The sequence below is a fragment of the Schistocerca piceifrons genome, chromosome 4, assembly GCF_021461385.2.
Source record: "Schistocerca piceifrons isolate TAMUIC-IGC-003096 chromosome 4, iqSchPice1.1, whole genome shotgun sequence".
NCBI classification, from domain to species: Eukaryota; Metazoa; Arthropoda; class Insecta; order Orthoptera; family Acrididae; genus Schistocerca; species Schistocerca piceifrons.
The window spans coordinates 687,880,712-687,902,632 of NC_060141.1; the positions used below are offsets into that span (position 1 = coordinate 687,880,712).

Genomic DNA, 21,921 nt, shown 5'->3' on the forward strand with positions numbered 1-21,921 from the left:
GCATACCGCGCTGTGCGCGATTTTCTCATCACTGCACTGCTCGCCTGTGCAGACACATGGTGTTCCGACTGCTTTGACACACTTATCATTCGATTCCACAAAAGCTATTTGGCCCATAAATTAGATTTTTACACATCTTCTTGACTGATACCTTCCCCCCATAAATGACTTAATTTTATCTCGATGTTGAACGCAGTTATTATGCAGCATTAAATGTAGTAAACCATTGCACGAAACTTTGAAGAGTTTGCAGAGGTGAAAGTCCATAGCGTATACTTTCCGTATGGTCGATTTTAGTTGCCACAATGTTGAGAGTGAAATGTGGACAAGATACCTAAATTTCATATAAAATTTACTGTATAACAATATCTCATTTAATTTAAGTACTACATTGGTGTCATATGTAATATTGAGAAATATTCCGTCTTTCGCGACTGTAATAAAAGTTTTATTTACACCGGGCGCGTTTGGCTTTGTTTTAAACAATCGAAACAAAATTAAGTTATTTATGGGGGGAAGGTATCAGTCAAGAAGATGTGTAAAAATCTAATTTTTGGGCCAAATAGTTTTTGTGAAATCGAATAAGTGTGTCAAAGCAGTGGGAACACCATGTGTCTGCACAGGCGAGCAGTGCAGTGATGACAAAATCGCGCACAGAGCGGAATGCGGGGAGCACGTGTCTGCAGCAGCGAAAGGGTTAAACAGCTGGCATGGTAGCTCAGCGTGTTCGGTCAGGGGGTTAGCTGCCCTCTGTAATAAAAAAAAACTGAGTCAATCGACCAACCACGAACATAAAAGGATGTCTTACGACGTCCGCCCCGAGCAGATGCAACGAACAGAAGCGAACAAAATGAGATTAAAAAAAAAAAAAAAAACATGTCACGCAAAATACTGACAAACACTGTTGGTATGACTATGGATTACTCACGCTTCGTCGAAGTACAATAGGAAATAAACAATTATCGCTGTTCTTTATTGAGAAAAAGCGGTTCGTGAGAGTGATACAAACACCTTTCCTTGCTATCGCCTGAATTAGGAGTCTTATTGCTTGTTTGGTTTAATTAATTAATAGAATATGAAGCAGTTCGTATAAACAATGCTTTTTCCAAACTTTCCACAAAATAATGTCTGCTATCAAGACATTGCTTTTGTTCAGTTACTTTATTTATGACTGAACGTTTCTAAAACTGAAGACACTCGTCCGTGCTCTGCTCTGCAGACGAGATCTGGCAACGTCGTTCTCTGTTCATTGGCTGACTGTGTTTTGTGACGTCAGATGCGCAGAACGAACCTAACTCGGCCGCCAACATAAATGACGCGCACTTTAATACTACATACGCTGTGCGTGTGCACTCTTCGCCAGGCGACACTAATACCGCCTGGACTGGTTCATATCGATATCAGGTCGGTGGTCATAATGTTCTGGCTGATCAGTGTATGCGTTCGTGAGAGGCCATTATAGTTGGCGTCACGAACTGTGGCAGCTGAGTTTAGGTTCGTACTGCGCACCTAAGTCGCGCACTATCTAACAGCCTATGAGCGTTCAGTAATGTTGTGAGCGCTTTGCTGTGAATGTCATAGCCAGTTCCATATCAAACCCGCCAGGTTAGCCGAGAGCGCTAATGCGTTGCTTCCTGGACTCGGGTAGGCGCGCCGGCCCCGGATCGAATCCGCCCGGCGGCTTAACGACGGAGGCCGATGTGCCGGCCGGCCTGGATGTGGCTTTTAGGCGGTTTTCCACGTCCCACTAGGTGAATACCGAGCTGGTCCCGCCTCAGTTACACAGCTCGCAGGCATTTGCCTCCATTCGCACTATTCCATGGATTACACTCGACACAGACAGTTGGGGTACATTTATTCCGTCCCAGGGGGGTATGGGGTGGCGGCAGGAAGGGCATCCGGCCAGCCCTTCAATTAACCTTGCCAAATCCGAGTAACCATGCCGACCCTGCGTCATTGCGGGAAAAGGCACAAGCAAAAGAAAGAAAGAAGTTTCATATCAAAGATTCCCAATCGTTAAATATCAATTAACTTGTTATTAAAAATTCAGAGAGAAAATAGTCTGTAATATACATAACTGAATCTGACTTCGGATGCCATCAACCGACAACTGTTAAATTATAAATATTCAAGCGATCCTTATTATCCCTTGGGGAGACGCACTGGTACAATCACCATGATGTATCGACGGTATGAGTCAAGGTAGGATATGAATTCTCTGTGTGTTGCGTCTCTAAGTCCCACAGGCCGCCCACGACCATTGTCTCTCCCAGCAGTCCTATTTTTTAGGTCAGGAGCTCGCCGGAGTGCAGGCACTGCGAGGTCATAAAACCTCTAGAGTGCAGCTTCTCCAACCCCAGTTTGCCAACTTGTCTTTAGACCAACGGTAGCAGCAAGACGACTCCAACACGAATGCAGTAGGCTCTTGGCACTTTCCGACTTGAATCAGAATACATTTTGCCTGTTGATTACTTTGGGCACTCGTGTAAAGGCGTCACCATACCCAGTCGTCTCACGCGACTACATAGCGCTGCTGCTAGGAGATGACACTCTCTACCATGTGGTAAGCAGGCTTCAGGCATCACCTACACCTCCACTGTCACCTCGATCGTTGTCTCATAGCTGTAGCTCTCTGAGTGGCATCTTCATTCCTACGCGAATTCAGCGCTCTCCAGCACACTGAAACTCGCCAGTAAAGGCCACTTGTGGCAGTGTGTTTATGAAAATATTTGACCATTAAGCTTTAATCTGTAGTATTACTGTCAAATCCGTTGTCTATCTTCCTCAATCTCCGAATCAGTTGGAATCTCCTGTGAGAAGCAACGAAGTACCGGATTTTTTTCCAGCGTATATCGGTTCCGCATTAACGCATTAGTGTACCTACCAATTTCCACTGCCATACTATAATTACAGCCCACATTGGACCTTCGTGAGCTGTTGTACTGTACTCAGAACCACCCGGTAGAATGCCTTCCACTGTCGAAGTTGAGTTAAATCTCAAATGTACTCCCGGCAGCTTGCAAATGTACACCTAAAGGCGGATCCAGCTGCTAAGACCTCAAAATTCTGTGGCGAGAAGGTTAAAAATGGCTTCCTGGAATATAGTAAACAAGGGGAGGGCTGGTTTACATAAAGTCCGAGGATTTGTCTGTCCTCTCCCTGGGTAATTCTCATTTTATCGAGAGCTTTTATACTATTTGCCGTACTTTCTCTCAGCGTTAAATGTCGCTGACAGTCTAGCGGTGTTGCGTGGTACAGTCTACCGTGTAATCAAATTAAATTTCGACGGAGACCATGGTTGTCAAAAATGGTTCAAATGGCTCTGAGCACTATGGGACTTAACATCGATGGTCATCAGTCCCCTAGAACTTAGAACTACTTAAACCTAACTAACCTAAGGACATCACACAACACCCAGCCATCACGAGGCAGAGAAAATCCCTGACCCCGCCGGGAATCGAACCCGGGAACCCGGGCGTGGGAAGCGAGAACGCTACCGCACGACCACGACATGCGGGCACCATGGTTATCGTCCAACGTAAAAGGATGTACGTGGTGACCCAAACGCCCGTTAACATTTGAAAATTCACTTTTCACGGAATAATGTTGACAGGGAAGTAAAAATTGACGCACAAACTACATATGACATGGGGTTTTATTGAAAACAAAGATAGTGCACAAAAGACCAACGGGTGGCGCTTTGCATGATTCAGAAGCAATAATCAGTATAGCAACTCATTTTTAGCATAGGCTTTAGTCCTTATAACAGATGCTCAACACTTCGGGCATCTTTCAGCACCAATACCTGTAGTCGAGGAAAATGTAAACAGCCCAGTCGGTGTGTATGGTGAGAATTCCTGGCGGATGTTGTCTTTTAGTATCCCTAATGAGGTCGAGTTAGAGTTGGACTAATGCTTGTACATGCTTAAGTTATACTGGAACATGCGTTATTATGATTGAGTCTACAGGACTACCGACAACGTACTGGTGATAGATGAACTATTAGCTAAAATACAGAACTGTAGTAAAAAAAGGCAGACGATATGACAAATGCTGACCTTCCTTATATCTGCCTATAATTATTACTATCCTTTTTCCTTTTTTTCTAAATGAAACTTATTACATAAATATTAAAATCCCCTGGTTGCTCTTCACCTCTCATCAGCAGTTTATTAAAGAAGCATGCCAGTATATCCCATAAAATACTCGGTCCATATTACACTAACTCAATAGGAATGTCTCCAAGTCCATCGGATTTACAATTTTTTATACATTTTACAGTGTTTTCTCCATCCCACTTCACTGGTTCCACATTCTGATTATCAGCATGTTTCATCCGTTATCAGCTTGTTTGTACTTATATGTGTTCTCGTTCAATAGCTTTTCGTGATGTTCTCCCACTTCTGTACAGTAATTATTGCGACATTGACTCTTCCTATTCTTTTTGCTCTAAGGAATTTTGTTGTTTTCCAGGCAGCTCTTGCTTTGGTACATCTCGTATACCTATTGATCTCCTCACAATTTTTATCCCATATTACTTGTTTTGCTCTTGCAGTTTCTTTTTTAACTTCTGTGTTGCATCTAGCATACCTCCTCCTAGCCTCGCTCTCCTGTGTACTTACCCACTTCTGGTACAGTTGTTTCTTCTCTTTCAACAAATCCTCAGTTTTTTCGTCCGCCATTCCAGATTCATATTCTTAGAACTATCCTTTTTTCTTAAGGCCTCTAGTTCTGCCCCATGAACGCACTGTTTCATCTCATTCATTTGTTCGTCGCATCTCTCACTTTGAGAGCTTATATGCAAAGAGAAATTACCTAAAAATTTAACGCCTGTTGTAAACACTGTAAAAATCTTGACTGTATTTGTTTAAGAATATGCATGTATCTGTCTACAGTAGGCCGATTACGACTTGAACTGTTTTCGGGTGGACAGAAAAAAACTGCATTAAGCTTCATACCGAAATCGTTCTATCCTGAGTACGCATATAACCATTCACAGTAAATACAACCAAGGAAGAAGATGAATATGTCCTTTAAAATGTTTTGGCAGTAGAACGAACATGGCTATCTGTGAGTGGACTAAGAAACATCTTTAAATCGCCTTATCTGGTCATAAAGTAGACTTTGAGACATACATCTGGTAGTAGTCTAGTTGTGATTAAAAAAAAATTTAAGGTTTGTGGTTTTATCTTTGGGTAGTAACAGACTCCTCCTAAAGCCTCTGTTGAATGTGTCAGGCGTACAAGAGGCAGACGCTGATTATAACGTATCTGTTCGCAGTGAACACGAAGCCGCTGACGTTCGACGAGGTGTACAACCAGTCGAGCCCCACCAACTGCACCGTCTACTGCGGGGGCCTCACCAACGGCCTCACCGAGGAGCTCATGCAGAAGACTTTCTCGCCCTTCGGAAACATACAGGAGATACGCGTCTTCAAAGACAAAGGATACGCCTTCGTGAGGTAAGTACATTCAAGTACGCAGGTTTGCCCCATAAGGGCAACGTTCTCGATGACCTTACCAAAGCCGATACAACGACACACTTCCGGCTGCTGCGATACCGTTGATCTCCAGTGAACATTCAGGGCGTTCAAGGTCGAGATTGTTATGTTTGGACGACAATGCCCAGTTGGACTGCGCTCCGCTTTAAGATGCGTGGAGAGGGACAGTCGGTGACGCGTGTCCTAGAGTGAAGGTTGGGATGAGGCCCTATGTGCGGCAGAGAGCTAAAGTTTTGGTAGGAACAGCATACATATAGTTGTGAAAATTTATTAGAATTGAATAAGTATTTGAGTGCCCTCAGGAAGCATTGCTACGGAATTATTTTTGAGGAATTACGAGGATTATTTACAAATATCGGAGTGACCTTCGCATACGCTGATCAGCCACTGTGGCTCATGGCAAATTATTCGTTTGATTGCATACATCGGAACTTTTATGATACGAAGTCTGTGGCCGAGCTTGAAGGTTGGGCTGCAGGCGTATCTGCGGAGAAAAGTTAAAATTTACTTTCTCATCTAAACGGAAAGTGTGATCATTAAACAGGGTGCTCTTACAATTTGAAATAACGATTATATAACTGAATTATCTTGCTAGTTGTAGAACTATTATTAATTTAGTACGTTATAATAATAGCAAGCAGAAGACTGGTTGGTAGGTGCACAGGTTAGACGGTAGCCACCTGTGTTTCTTATGAGACAAATACCCTCACTCATCCGAATTCCGCTAAATCTGAGCGAGCAGTTAGTGGAGGGGTAAATCTGCAAGCCGAAAGGGGGTATACATGTTTTCTTAATCATCTAACACTGCGGTATTCAAAATAGTACCCACTGCTCTCAAATGGGCATTCCAGATTTCATGTTGGGCGGCAGACGGTAGGGATTTTAAAAACATTTTCATTTGATTTTCATTAAATTCTGACGTAAAGTATTTGGTAAGTAATTTAATACGTTGTAACATGCTGCAACTCTGCCTTGTAAATTTTACAAAGTATTGTTACTGCTCTATAAATCAGCATTACTGTGGAACTGATGGGTGATTAGATATTTGTACTAGTAGCAGAGATACAAAAGTGGGTGGTAGATAAAAGAGCCTGACTACCGACGATCTAACATAATGTGGTCGCAGGTGAAAGAACAGAAAAAAGAGAGAATACAGGCATGGTAAAAGGAATGAGAGAGAAGGAGCTAATTGAGTTCTGCAGTACAATTTGTTATACCCACACATTTGTATAAGCCGACTGATTACAGCTCTGTCTCATGGGTTTTGTAGTCACACGTTACTACTTCTACTGTCTTTTGTGAAATGCGCTATTTTACAGTTCGGAACATTTGAAACAAGTTACCAGTCTTTTCTCCAATTCGAAGTCTTATCAAGATCTGACTGAAAATTTGTGCGTCTCATTTTCAGATAATACTTCATTATAGTAACTACTTCGAATGCAAGAATCAGAGGTTACTATTAAAATAGATTGCCAGGTCATAAACGTACAATATGAACAACGAGGATCCCATCACACTTCCCAGGCTACCCAAACGAATCGAAATCCTACATGTACTCTGAAGTTCATGGCAGAGCGAACTTCCCATTGTAACACTTTTAGGGTGCCTTTCTTTAGGCTAACAGCTTATTCAGTAATCGTTGGTGATTTTCGCGGACACAGTTCTTGTATCATTTTTATATCAAACTAACCCACCAGTACCAAGATTATTGATACATTTTTTGCACATTTGTACCCTTCTCTTATTATCTGCATTGTTTATTCATTGGCTAGAATCACATTATTGAATGTAGCAATGAATCGGAATCTTATGATGATCTTTAAATTACTTAGCGGGTTGATGGAAACCTCTGTCAAATATATCTATGTCTTTATTTCATGTGCGTGATAGAAACGCGAGTTGGGTTTAACATGATCGATGCTCTTGGAAACCATGCTGGCTGGAAGGTTAGAGATATCTCACTTTGTTTGAGCTAATAAAAACTTACGTTCTAGCAGTCCACAACTGATGGACGTAGATGAAATAGGATGGCAGCAGCACAGGAAATCCTCATCCGCTCCACACTTCCCTGCAGTTCTCTCTCTCTTTCCCCCACCCCCTATCCTCTCTCTCTCTCTCTCTCTCTCTCTCTCTCTCTCTCTCTTTCTCTCTCTCTGCGCAGAGGTCCTTTCCAGTATGACATAATAAAGGTAATAATACTCGACCTCTACTGTAATCAGAGATTATTACTGTTGACAAGGGTCTTTACTGTTTCCTAGATCCGATTGCTTTATTAATATTTATGAATCTACCGCGTGGTTTACGATCATATGTTTTCCGGTCTACGTTCGTCTCTGTATTACGGCTGCGTCAGACCTCGAGTGTAAATCTGTTGTCCATTTTATTAGCGAAATAATAAGTCGATGAGGCTGTACCGGCCAGGTCATCCCGGCGAACCTCTAGTGGTTACTGCAGCGAAGAGCGTATACGTATAATAAAATAACGTGCGGGCTTGAAGCGGGGCCCTTGAAGGAAACATTAGTTTTTATTGGCGCGCTGTTTGACAAACTATAAAAAGACGCCATAGGGGCTGTTGACGCCCCTGTAAAAGGCACGTTTATGGAGCACTCGGGCCCGAAGCAGCGGCCGCAGGTAGCCGGCTGTAAACAGAGCCCCGCGGCGCCTAATGAAACCATTAAAGAGGCCGCGGAATTTGCAGCCGCGCGGAATGAGCATTAGCGCAGAAAATTTGCTCCTCTGGACCTTGGCGCCCGCGCACTGACAGGTGGAAGGCGACTTGCGGATATCAGAATAGCCTCCAAACTCAAGCTCCTCCAGTAACTTTACTCTGGTTCTATGTAACAAGCTGTTGGACCCAGCGTTTAGCTCAAGAAACTGAAGCGCCAAAGAAACTGGTACAGGCACGCGTATCAAAAAGAGAGATAAGTTAACAGGCAGAATACGGTGCTGCTGTCGGCAACGCCTATATGACACAACAAGTGTCTGGCGCAGTTCGGTTACTGCTGCTACAATGGCGTGAGTCTGAACGTGGTGTTTTAGCCGGCACACGAGCGATGGGACACACCATTTCCGAGGTAGGGATGAAATGGGGATTTTCCCGTACGAGCATTTCACGAGTGTACCGCGAATATCAGGAACCCGATAAAACATCAAATCTCCGACATCGCTGCTGTTGGTGAAAGATCCTGCAAGAACGGGACCAACGACAACTGAAGAGAACCATTCAACGTGACAGAAGTGCAGCCCTTCCGAAAATTTGCTGCAGATTTCAATACTGGGCCATCAGTAAGGGTCAGCGTGCGAACCATTCAACGCCCAACGTCATCGATATGGGCTTTCGAAGCCGAAGGCCCACTCGTGTACCGTTGATGACTGCACGACACTAAACTTTACGCCTCCCCTGGGACCGTCAATACCGACTTTCGACTGGAAACATGTTGCCTGGTCGGACGAGTCTCGTTTCAAATTGTATGGGGTGGATGGACGTGGACGGGTATGGAGACAACCTCATGATTCTGTGGACCCTGCATGTCAGCAGGGAACTGTTGAAGCTGGTGGAGGCTCTGTAATGGTGTGCAGTTGGAGTGATATTGGGAGCCCTGATACATCTAGATACGACTCTGACAGGTGACACGTACGTCAGCATCCTGTCTGATCACCTGCATCCGTTCATGTCCGTTGTGCATTCCGACGGACTTGGGCAATTCCAGCAGGACAATGCGACACCCCGCACGTGTCCAGAATTGCTACAGAGTGACTCTTCTGAGTTCAAACACTTCCACTGTCCATCAAACTCTCGAGACATGGACATTATTGAGCATATCTGGGATGCCTTGCAACATGTTCACAAGAGGTCTCCACCTCTCGTACTTTAGGGATTTATGGACAGCCCTGCAGGATTCATGGCGTCATTTGCCTCCAGCACTACTTCAGATATCAGTCGAGTCCATGCCACTTCTGAGGGTTTGCGGTGGTCCTACATGGTATTAGGCAGGTGTACCGGTTTCTTCGGCCCTTCAGTGTAGTATGGCATGTGGCAGCTGCATAAACAGGAGTTGGACAAAAATATGGGGACATTACCACCCCTAATGCGCTGTAGCAAAACTGTTTGCATTCAAAAACGCTTCCAGTCCTCTCAGAATGGGTAATACAGGTGCTGTATGGTTTTGAGGGAATGTTATACTAGTCTTACTATAAAATAGTGGCAAGGTCATTTAACAATGAGGGAGGTGGATAGCGATCACATAACCTCCTCTCCAAAGTGAACCACAAAGGTTCCACAATACATTGAGTTTTGTTGATGGTCAGGGGAGGTGAGAAAGTTCATGCTCGTGACTCACAAGACCGGTCCCGAATAATGCGAGCTGTGTGAACAGGGCCTTGTCATCTTGGAACACGGCATCACCATTGGGGAGCAAACACTGAACCGTGAGATGGATCTGACAAGCCAAAATGTTCACGTAATTCTTGGCAGTAATGCAACCTTGCACAGTACTCACTGGATCCAAGGACCCCGTGGAATACCACGATATGGATGCCCTAATCATCGCCGAACCCTCAACATGTTTCACTCTTGAGCGGTAAACAAGGCCAGAAGCTGGAAAGATTATGAGACAAGTCTCATCCAACCGAAGAACATTCTTCCATTGCTCTATATTCTAGGTATCATGGTTTCGGCACCATGTCTTCCTGTTGCGCGTATTTGGATCACTCATGAGGGTTCTGGAATTTCATCTCGTCCTGAAATTTCCTGCTTCTTGAGTTCTCTTTATGTTTTGATGCTGACTGAGTTCGTGAATGCGGCATTTAATTCTGCAGTGGTTTTTGTAGCTGTTATCCCCTTATTTTTCGTCCCTATCCTCTTCAGTATGTCCGCCACTATTACTCAACACACTTCTGTCCGCATTGTGAGATAGCAGATGATGTTTTCCCGCTTTCCCTACGTGCGGTATACATCTTCGATACGGAACATCTTGAAAACCAAATATTTTGGCTGCCTTGGTTACGGAACCATCCATCATACGAGCAGCAACAATGTTTCCACGTCGTAGTTCACTTAACTCCGAGATACTGCACTCATAACTAATCACGACTCTGTTCCAATCACGACTGACACTTGCAACTTAATGAGGACACTGTGCAGGTGGCGTTCGGGGGTAAAATTCAAAAGTGAAATTTGTAGGCTTGGCTGGAATTTACATTGATGTTCAAGCATGCATTTCTCGAGCTGTTTCCATATTTTTGTCCAGCCTCTGTATTTGCACATATCGAGGTCTGCCATATTTAGTAGCGAAAACTAGTTGGGTCTATTGGTGTACTAGTAAGGAGCCTGACTGGTAACCGAAATGTTGGGGACTTGCAGACTACGGACTCCTTCACTCTGAAGATTTTTCAAGAACGATACGTGGTTCGTGTTCCACGCGAATCTGTAGGCCCTGTTTTCCCGGTTTCATAACGGGGATAGATTAGGAACACTCAACTCACACAAGTGGCGTCTAATTGAAAGACTTGTATCAGGTCGATCAGATCGTTGAGCCTGCAAAATTATTTTTTTTATTAATAGAGAATACTGACACTGGTGTAGGTAAATAATAATAGGAGAAAAACCTTCCTAGTAAAGATGGGTCAGCACACAAGTCGTTTGTGAGATCATTGCTTATGTGTGGTTACCACCCACCATTGGCTTCAGTATTGTCGTCCTTGTATTTGAAATATATACTTTTCAATTAAGTCATCATCAGATACACTCTTTACTACTCTTTATAACTGGACATTTTGTCTATATCTGTCCGCATTTCCACGAAGATATTTTTCTGTAGACATTACCTTCATCAACGAACAATCTGCTACCGCTATTTAACCTCCGTCACAACAGAAAAAAGCACGGTTTAGGCGTTATTTGCGGTGCGCTGATTATTGATTAAGACGACCGTGTTTTACAGACATGAACAGAAGTACTAATTAGTGATGGCAAAACGGTCGATAAATATGTTTGGTCGCTGAAAACAGCAACCTGACAACGTAGTTTTCGCGACAAGAGGCTTCAGAAAATGCTTCAGCGAGCTCTTGCAGCGTCAGATTTTTACTCAGCCTCAAGCTTTCAACAACTTCCTCTGCCGGCATCGTAAGGAAACTTCAGTAGGCCGTTTGGTACTTCTAAGTCAAGTATACTACTGGCCATTAAAATTGCTACACCAAGAGAAATGCAGATGACAAACGGGTATTCATTGGACAAATACATTATACTAGAACTGACATGTGATTACATTTTCGCGCAATTTGGATGCTGAGACACTGAGAAATCAGCACCCAGAAGAACCACCTCCGGCCGTAATAACAGCCTTGATACGCCTGGGCATTGAGTCGAAGAGAGCTTGGATTGCGTGTACAGGTACCGCTGCCCATGCAGCTGTAACACGATACCACAGTTCATCAATAGTGACTGGCGTATTGTGACGAGCCAGTTGCTCGGCCACGATTGACCAGACGTTTTCAGTTGGTGAGAGAACTGGAAAATGTGCTGGCCAGGGCAGCAGTCGAACATTTTCTGTATCCAGAAAGGCCCGTACAGGACCTCCAACATGCGGTCGTGCATTGTCCTGCTGAAATGTAGGGTTTCGCAGGGATCGAATGAAGGGTAGAGCCACGGGCCGTAACACATCTGAAATGTAACGTCCACTGTTCAAAGCGCCGTCAATGCGAACAACAGGTGACCGAGACATGTAACCAATGGCACCCCATACCATCACGCCGGGTGATACGCCAGTGTGGCGAAGACGAATACACGCTTCCAATGTGCGTTCACCGCGATGTCGCCAAACACGGATGCGACTATCATGATGCGGTAAACAGAACCTGGATTCATCCGAAAAAATGATGTTTTGCCATTCGTGCACCCAGGTTCGCCGTTGAGTACACCATCGCGGGCGCTCCTGTCTGTGATGCAGCGATAAGGGTAACCGCAGCCATGGTCTCCGAGCTGATAGTCCATGCTGCTGCATCGTTGTCGAACTGTTCGTGCAGATGGTTGTTGCCTTGCAAACGTCCCCATCTGTTGACTCAGGGATCGAGACGTGGCTGCACGATCCATTACAGCCATGCGGATAAGATGCCTGTCATCTCGACTGCTGGTGATACTAGGCCCTTGGGATCCAGCACGGCGTTCCGTTTTACCCTCCTGAACTCACCGATTCCATATTCTGGTAACAGTCATTGGATCTCGACCAATGCGAGCAGCAATGTCGCGATACGATAAACCGCAATCGCGATAGGCTACAACCCGACCTTTATCAATGTCGGAAACGTGATGGTACGCATTTCTCCTCCTTACACGAGGCATCACAACAACATTTCACCAGGAAACGCTGGTCAGTTGCTGTTTGTGTAGGAGAAATCGGTTGGGAACTTTCCTCATGTGAGCACGTTGTAGGTGTCGGCAGCGGGGCCAACCTCGTTTGAATGCTCTGAAAAGCTAATCATTTGCATATTACAGCATCTTCTTCCTGTCGGTTAAATGCCGGCCGAAGTGGCCGCGCCGTTCTGGCGCTGCAGTCTGGAACCGCGAAACCGCTACGGTCGCAGGTTCGAATCCTGCCTCGGGCATGGATGTGTGTGATGTCCTTAGGTTAGTTAGGTTTAACTAGTTCTAAGTTCTAGGGGACTAATGACCTCAGCAGTTGAGTCCCATAGTGCTCAGAGCCATTTGAACCATTTCGGTTAAATTTCGCGTCTGTAGCACGTCATCGTGGTGTAGCAATTTTAATGGCCAGTAGTGTAGCTCCTCCACTGGCATGCCGAGTGCTCGCCGCTCCAACCCTCCTACCAATGAAAAAGCGCTGACAGTGCTGGGAAACGAACCCAAAACCTTCGGAGTCAAACATGCTGGCTACTGAGCTCTGCAGGTGTTGTGCAGTCTAGTTTTTCAATATATGGCATGCTCCACATCCACGAGAATCATCTTATTTTTGGGTCTCTGGAACGAAAACAGAATCCAATCTAATCTATGCAGAAGTGGAACATTAGAGGACCTATTACTCTCCCTTGGGTTACACACAATGCTATTATTGTTTCTGTGCACCTCGATGTCAATGGGACGCTAACATTTAATTTCGACCACAAGATCTGCGAGTAGCGGAAGGAACCGTATTCCCAGACGAGGTATTCTGAGTGCATGGCGCACGTGCCGGGACGCGGGCGCCCCACTTGTGCAGCTAGGCCACGGTGCGGTGGGGCCAGAACCCCACCGGTGTCTGCGAGACACGCGCGCTCATCTTAATAATTACGGCGCACGGGGCGGGCTTACAAGGACGCAGTTTCCTCCCCCTCCCCGCCACCCCCAGTCGCCGTCTCTTATGACGTCGTAACTCGCGGCGGCCTTTTTCACTGTGTCGACCGCATTCATTAAGACCGCAAACAGCCAGCGGGCGCGCCCATTACCATAGCTTATCCCATGAAAACTTGCGCTACGAGAGGGAGGCGCGCTCGATATGAAACCTCGGCGAGTCCTCTCAGTTGGCCCAGAAAATTCTGCACCGCGCCGCGTCGCGCGGCAGCTGCCTGTTTTTTCTGTTCTGCCGGCACCAACTCCCACCTGGCCGACCAGCTGACTTAAAAATACAGACGGTCGTCAAGTAAATACAAACACCTAGGATCTAGAGTACAGCGTTTTCTTAACGCTACATCACTGATCATTCTTGCTCGGCATCTACAATGTAAGAATTAATCTTCAGTAGATTATCAGTGTTTACAACGACGTTGGAGATAATGGCAGACCTTGATTGTCTGACAAATATTTAATTCCGCTGTTCTGAAAGTAAACGTCCGTTCTACCGCCTTGACTCTTGTATTGGGGCCTGCTTGGAAATATTAGATGATGAACACATTTCTAGGCACGCTGCGATAACATCACCGGTAAACCACCAGGTTCAGGGATCTGCTCCAATAATTAATGTTCGTTTTTAGGGTCCCGTAACTCAACTGGTAAAAACAGAACTCTTATAGCATCACTTGGGGCAACGGCCTTGCCGCAGATGATACACCGGTTCCCGTGAGATCACCGAAGCGCTGTCGGGCGTGGTCGACACTTGGATGGGTGACCATCCGGGCCGCCATGCGCTGTTGCCATTTTTCGGGGTGCACTCAGCCTCGTGATGCCAATTGAGGAGCTACTCGACCGAATAGTAGCGGCTTCGGTCAAGAATACCATCACAACGACCGGGAGAGCGGTGTGCTGACCCCACGCCCCTCCTATCCGCATCCTCCGCTGAGGATGACATGGCGGTCGGATGGTCCCGGTAGGTCACTCGTGGCTTGACGGCGGAGTGCTTTATAGCATCTTGTCTGTCTGTCTGTCTGTCCGACTACTACGCCCCGTTTTTCTCAGAAACGGGTACAGGCATCATGTTGAAATTTATGACATGTAGTAAGTCCAACGATCCCTTGGAGATGTAAAAAAAAATTAAGCTTCTTCGTCAGTTGTATTGTTGATGTATATTATATCACAGGAAATATTCTTTTTTCATTTGTTCTCCGTCCGTCTGTCTACCCGTCTGTTAATTCCCCTTTTCCTCAGGAACGGGTAGACGTATCAAGCTGAAATTTGTGTCAAATCCTGAGGTCTACGGATCTTTGTCGAAGTAAAACATTTAAGATTCTAAGACAATTCAATCAAAGGCTGTGGCCACTTAACGTCACACATTTTGGTACTAGCTAACTCACTTATCAAAACCTTTAGGGTAATTCGTGTTGATCATGAGATTAGGTAAGAAGCAAGGTGCTACTGTACAGGAAAATGAAAAAATCCGGAAAGTGTTAATTTGTAATCATATCGCACGAAAAAAAATTTTTTTTATGTTATCTGACAGTCTGTGTGGCCGTCAGTTAAGAGCCCCTTTTCTCAGAAACTAGTAAAGCAAATTGATGACCATCGTCCCTTGCCGGTGTAAAAAATGTATAAGATTCTACGTCAATGCAATCAAAACATACAGCCATTTATGCAACGCATTATAGTGTGTTGCCAGTATCGATATCCGTAACAGACAAAACTCGTCGAAATTCTTTATTCCCTGGATGGATGAACTACCTCTATACATAATTAAGTTGCTACGAAACCCTGGGTTAGCGAGTCCTACTCTCATTCAGCAGGACTGTTTCCTTTTACAGTTGGAATAAATGGCTCTGAGAACTATGGGACTAAACATCTGTGGTCATCAGTCCCCTAGAACTTAGAACTACTTAAACCTAACTAACCTAAGGACATCACACACATCCATGCCCGAGGCAGGATTCGAACCTGCGACCGTAGCAGTCGCGCAGTTCCGGACTGAGCGCCTAGAACCGCGAGACCACCGCGGCCGGCTAACCGTTGGAACAGTGACAAGTATTTACTGTCTAATTGAGATGATCTGATTTCCTAGTAAGCGTTAGCAATTAGTTGTTGATATGATTCGAACTACCGCTGAACGCTTTCTTAAGACATAGGTTTAAAAATGTAGTTGTTTCACCACGTTGGTCCCTATTAAGCCCAACATATGTAGATACGACCCTACGACCGTAGAAACATACAGACAAATGTTATGTCTTTCATAGGTTTCCTAGTCACTGGTATCCCCAATGACTCTCCTCGCACATCAGCTACCTACCATCATTTCATTACAGAAATACACAATCTGACACTTCAGCATCTTGGCTGTATCTATGCATAAACCTAAATTGCAAAGTTAACACTCTAAGCATGCTTGGTTAGACATTAGAATGTATCTAAAATCCCGAATCTTCTCAGGCGAAATAAATGCATAAGTAATTTAATTATTCGCTCTAATATTAGGGGGGACGGTGAATACCTGCAATTAATCAACTTCTATTTACCCAGTTCTCATTATTCTGGGGTTTTCCAAATGCGATCCTGTGTTACAGTATATGTGACGGATTTTTCAGTCAGGAGGAGCTACTGCTGGATAGTTTTAAATAGAAGAGTGTTACAGAGGTGGACACTTGCAATGAAGCAATCGACAAATCACAATGTCGGCGTACGAACCGTCACCGACGTTGCTATTTCTAAAATAGTGCCCATAGCGCTCCGAAAACCAATGATCATCCCGTTTTGCGACACGAACCACCTACTTAATTCGTACGTAGCTGCACTGCACTACTTTTGTACAGAGAGACTGGAGGTTTTCTTACTTTTCTACCTCACCCGAGAATGGGATTAATGTACGGGAGTAGGCGAACAAGTAGATTCTCTCTTCCTTGACTAACGAAACGTTTCCACACTGTACCAAATCGAGACTGCTGCCTAATATGTTAGCAGATATGCGACTGGCAGGAGAGCAGGAGAGCTTCTGTAAAGTTTGGAAGGTAGGAGACGGGGTACTGGCGGAAGTAGAGCTGTGAGGACGGGTCATGAGTCTTGCTTAGGTTGCTCAGTCGGTAGAGCACTTGCCCGCGAAAGGCAAAGGGCCCGAGTTCGAGTCTCGGTCCGGCACACCGTTTTAGTCTGCCAGGAAGTTTCACAACTGTATGAAGCTTCTTGTGACAGTCTCGGCATTTCAAAAAAGAGTTTTTCAACTAAGACGTTGTGAAAATTAGAGATACTCTCCACAATGAAGAATGAGGATAATTAGTCTCATCTCGCTTAGATCAGGCAAGCAAACACATCTTTCACCCCAACAACCTACTATACGTTTTAGGATAGTTTAAGATCATTAAACAGTGACGATTCTGATTTAAATGTTTAAAAAATTTAATATTGGTGATGTAATTTTTACTTCTAAAGCCTTTAAAATGCTTTGATGTTGGTAAAGAAAAAATGTTCGTGTTTTTGAATATATGATATTTTCCATTTGTCTACAATATGTGGAAGAGGCGGAGGACATATTAAACTTAATACAATTGTGTAAAATATAACATTTTTGGACAAAACAATATCCAGTAAAAACCTTGGTTTTCTCAGATCGTCACGTGTACTATAACTCCCTCGTGCAATTGGCCACTCATTATTGCCACCAATCTCGTGATTTATTTCTTATTCAACATACTCCAACTTGTCTTGACCATGTTTTGCTCACCATCAGGCAAGTACCGAAATAATGTCGAATTAACTGTTTGACAATTTACAATGTAATCTTGTCGCACTCACTTTTTTAAGAACAGCTGAGGCTTAGAAAGAGAGAGAAAGTGAGATCCATTATCAATGGGCTGCATCTTGTTAACTGTGGAGTTTCCCGGCGAGTTACGGTTTCCGCGATACGAGCTTCATTTGTGACGTATTTCCTGATGGGCCCACTATACTACATTGGAGAACTGCGTCACTACGTCATAAGTCCTACGTACTGACCAGCTTATCTTGAAAATGACACTCGGTCGCCTGTACGCAATTTTCGATATTTTGACGGTAGCAGGGAAAATTTGCAGAGAGCGAAAGGTTATTAACGATGTCGAAGGACATAAAAAGGAACTAGCGGTTGACAAGAAAGTGAGATAGGACTGTAGCCTGTTCCCGTTGTTAATCAGTCTGTATAAGGAACAAACAATTAATGAAACCAAGCAGATATTTGGGAAGAGAATTTAAGAACAGGGAGAAGAAAATCTTTGAGGTACAAGAACAACATTTTAATTTTGTTAGAGCCAGAAAAGGACCTCGAAGATCAGTTGAATGGACTGGGTAGTGTCTTGGAAAGAAGATATGAGATAAATATGAACAGAGATACAACAACTATAGTGGAATGTTGTCAAATTGATCAGGCGTAATGAGGGAACTGGATTGGGAAGTGAGACTGCAGTTTGGTAGCAAACTAACAGACGCTATCTGAAGTAGAAAGAAAATAAAATGGGGACTGGCATTCGGAAGAAATGTAATTGTGAATAAGAGAACTGTGTTAACACTGATTACAAATTTAAATGTTAGAAAGTCTTTTCTCGAGGTGTTTCTCTGGCGTGTATTCCTCTATGAAAGTGAAACGTAGTAGCACACTGGACTCGCATTCGGGAGGACGACGGTTCAATCCGCGTCCGGCCATCCTGCTTTCTCTAAATCGCTCGAGGCAAATGCCGGGATGGTTCCTCTGAAAGGGCACGGCCGACATCCTTCCCCATCCTTCCCTAATCCGATGAGACCGATGACCTCGCTGTCTGGTCTCCTCCCCCAAACAACCCAACCCCAACCCAATTACAGAAGAGTGCTGAAGATTAAATAGCTAGATCTGATAACTAATAAGGGGCTACTGTATCGAATTCGAGAGATAATAAATCGATGGCGCAACCTGATTAAAACAAGGGATCTGTTGATATGACACATCCAAGGGGTCGTCAGTTTTGAGAAAAGTGTGTGTCGTAAAAAATTGTAGAGGGAGACGAAAGCTTGACCACAGCAAGCTAGTACAAATATGTGTAGTTTGCAATAGTTAAGCAGAGACTAAGAAATTTGCGCGGGGTAGAGTAGCATAGAGAGCTGCATCAAACAAGTTTTCAGGATGGAGACAACAGCAGTAATAACTGTCTCGGTTCAAGATTTTTGTGATAGTTTCCATGATCGCCGTGGTCGATTTAGTGGTGGACGACTGGTTTTGTTCAAGATACGGTTCGACTGTTGGCTAGTGTAGCGCGAGTAATCGCGAACCTCCTCTAGGGTCGACGCCGTCCCAGTTGGCAGCGGACTTTTGCGACCCATTCTTTTCGGGAGCGCCCAGTCCTGCCGCGGAATTAGGCGCGGCGGACGGCGGTAACGACGTTAACGCCGTGACAAGCCTGGCCTGTGTTATTTATACCGCTCTGAGCCGCCATCAATATTTCAGAGTCGCTGTCAGATCTTCCGCGCGCGCGCCAATCACAAATCTGGCAGCTCGACGCGGTGTCCTGTCGATTACGTCAATCAGCGGTGCGCGCGCGCCCAGGGGATTTCCCGTCCGGGTAAGGGGCGGGGCAGGGGGGCGGCAAGAGGAGGGGACCTCGCGCCATTCGCCGTCTCTGGACAACACCCTCTGCCCGGGTTTCCCCGCTAATTTCAGGCAGCTAAAGCCGCTGAGCAAGTTGTGTGAGCGACAAATGCTGTCGACCGTACTTTCGAGGTAGCTGATGTTGGGGATGGTCTTCACAAGTTTTGGAAAATGTTTTTTAATTATATATTTGAACCATGAGTCACACAAATGGTATTATTAACGGTTGAGACTTATTACCAAGTCATCGTGAGATTATTTAAATACATTAACATCGTATCACATCTTTCCCAAACCGCGATAAATTTGCAAAACTTCTGGGTGTTACATATTGGCATCACAGAAAAAGGAAACACAGAAACTTCAAATAAACACTGTCCCTATTCGTGCATGCGATGTAACAAATCATGGCTGCGCTAGAATCAGCCTCAAAATTTTGATTACGAGGTTACAGTGAGATCTTAGGCTGCCTGTAGGGCGTCAGGGAGACGTCGTATTCCATGGGGCAACTATTATATCATACTTACGATGATTTTTCCGACTCGAAGTACCTTGGTACGAAAATTGTTTCAAAGTTTCCAGATGTAATAAAACACTAAAAAATTTCTGTTGATACATCAATCAGAGTGTGATCAGTGGTTCTCAACATTTCTGAGGTCATTACGCCTGAGTGCAACATACACTCCTGGAAATGGAAAAAAGAACACATTGACACCGGTGTGTCAGACCCACCATACTTGCTCCGGACACTGCGAGAGGGCTGTACAAGCAATGATCACACGCACGGCACAGCGGACACACCAGGAACCGCGGTGTTGGCCGTCGAATGGCGCTAGCTGCGCAGCATTTGTGCACCGCCGCGGTCAGTGCCAGCCAGTTTGCCGTGGCATACGGAGCTCCATCGCAGTCTTTAACACTGGTAGCATGCCACGACAGCGTGGACGTGAACCGTATGTGCAGTTGACGGACTTTGAGCGAGGGCGTATAGTGGGCATGCGGGAGGCCGGGTGGACGTACCGCCGAATTGCTCAACACGTGGGGCGTGAGGTCTCCACAGTACATCGATGTTGTCGCCAGTGGTCGGCGGAAGGTGCACGTGCCCGTCGACCTGGGACCGGACCGCAGCGACGCACGGATGCACGCCAAGACCGTAGGATCCTACGCAGTGCCGTAGGGGACCGCACCGCCACTTCCCGGCAAATTAGGGACACTGTTGCTCCTGGGGTATCGGCGAGGACCATTCGCAACCGTCTCCATGAAGCTGGGCTACGGTCCCGCACACCGTTAGGCCGTCTTCCGCTCACGCCCCAACATCGTGCAGCCCGCCTCCAGTGGTGTCGCGACAGGCGTGAATGGAGGGTCGAATGGAGACGTGTCGTCTTCAGCGATGAGAGTCGCTTCTGCCTTGGTGCCAATGATGGTCGTATGCGTGTTTGGCGCCGTGCAGGTGAGCGCCACAATCAGGACTGCATACGACCGAGGCACACAGGGCCAACACCCGGCATCATGGTGTGGGGAGCGATCTCCTACACTGGCCGTACACCACTGGTGATCGTCGAGGGGACACTGAATAGTGCACGGTACATCCAAACCGTCATCGAACCCATCGTTCTACCATTCCTAGACCGGCAAGGGAACTTGCTGTTCCAACAGGACAGTGCACGTCCGCATGTATCCCGTGCCACCCAACGTGCTCTAGAAGGTGTAAGTCAACTACCCTGGCCAGCAAGATCTCCGGATCTGTCCCCCATTGAGCATGTTTGGGACTGGATGAAGCGTCGTCTCACGCGGTCTGCACGTCCAGCACGAACGCTGGTCCAACTGAGGCGCCAGGTGGAAATGGCATGGCAAGCCGTTCCACAGGACTACATCCAGCATCTCTACGATCGTCTCCATGGGAGAATAGCAGCCTGCATTGCTGCGAAAGGTGGATATACACTGTACTAGTGCCGACATTGTGCATGCTCTGTTGCCTGTGTCTATGTGCCTGTGGTTCTGTCAGTGTGATCATGTGATGTATCTGACCCCAGGAATGTGTCAATAAAGTTTCCCCTTCCTGGGACAATGAATTCACGGTGTTCTTATTTCAATTTCCAGGAGTGTATATTAGCTCATAACTCCACCCCCCCCCCCCCCCGACATCAACATTACACGCTGTGTATGCTATATATGTATTAAACCATGGACCTAGAAACCGCGGAGAGGCTTCGTCCCGCTGTTACCCTCAGTGGTTCACAACCCCACAACAGGCCACAGCAGTCCACCCACCCCACCGCCGCCCCACACCGAACCCAGGGTTATTGTGCAGTTCGGCCCCCAGTGGACCCCACGGGAACGTCTCATACCAGACGAGTGTAACCCCAAATGTTTGCGTGGTAGAATAATTATGTTGTACGCGTATGTGGAAACGGTCCTTGCGCAGCAATCGCCGATACAGTGTAACTGAGGCGGAGTAAGGGAACCATTCCTGTCTAACTTAGATTGAAAAGA

The 21,921-nt window shown here is 45.7% G+C and overlaps 1 protein-coding gene across 1 annotated transcript in view; it reads left to right on the forward strand.

Annotated features, from left to right (window-relative positions):
• The window catches only part of LOC124795057 (cytotoxic granule associated RNA binding protein TIA1), a 1,004,170-nt gene that overhangs the window by 854,497 nt on the left and 127,752 nt on the right, over positions 1-21,921 (forward strand). Inside the window, exon 4 of the mRNA XM_047258854.1 lies at positions 5,281-5,461. Within this exon, the coding sequence (XP_047114810.1) occupies positions 5,281-5,461 (181 nt within the window). The remainder of the gene's footprint in view (positions 1-5,280; positions 5,462-21,921) is intronic.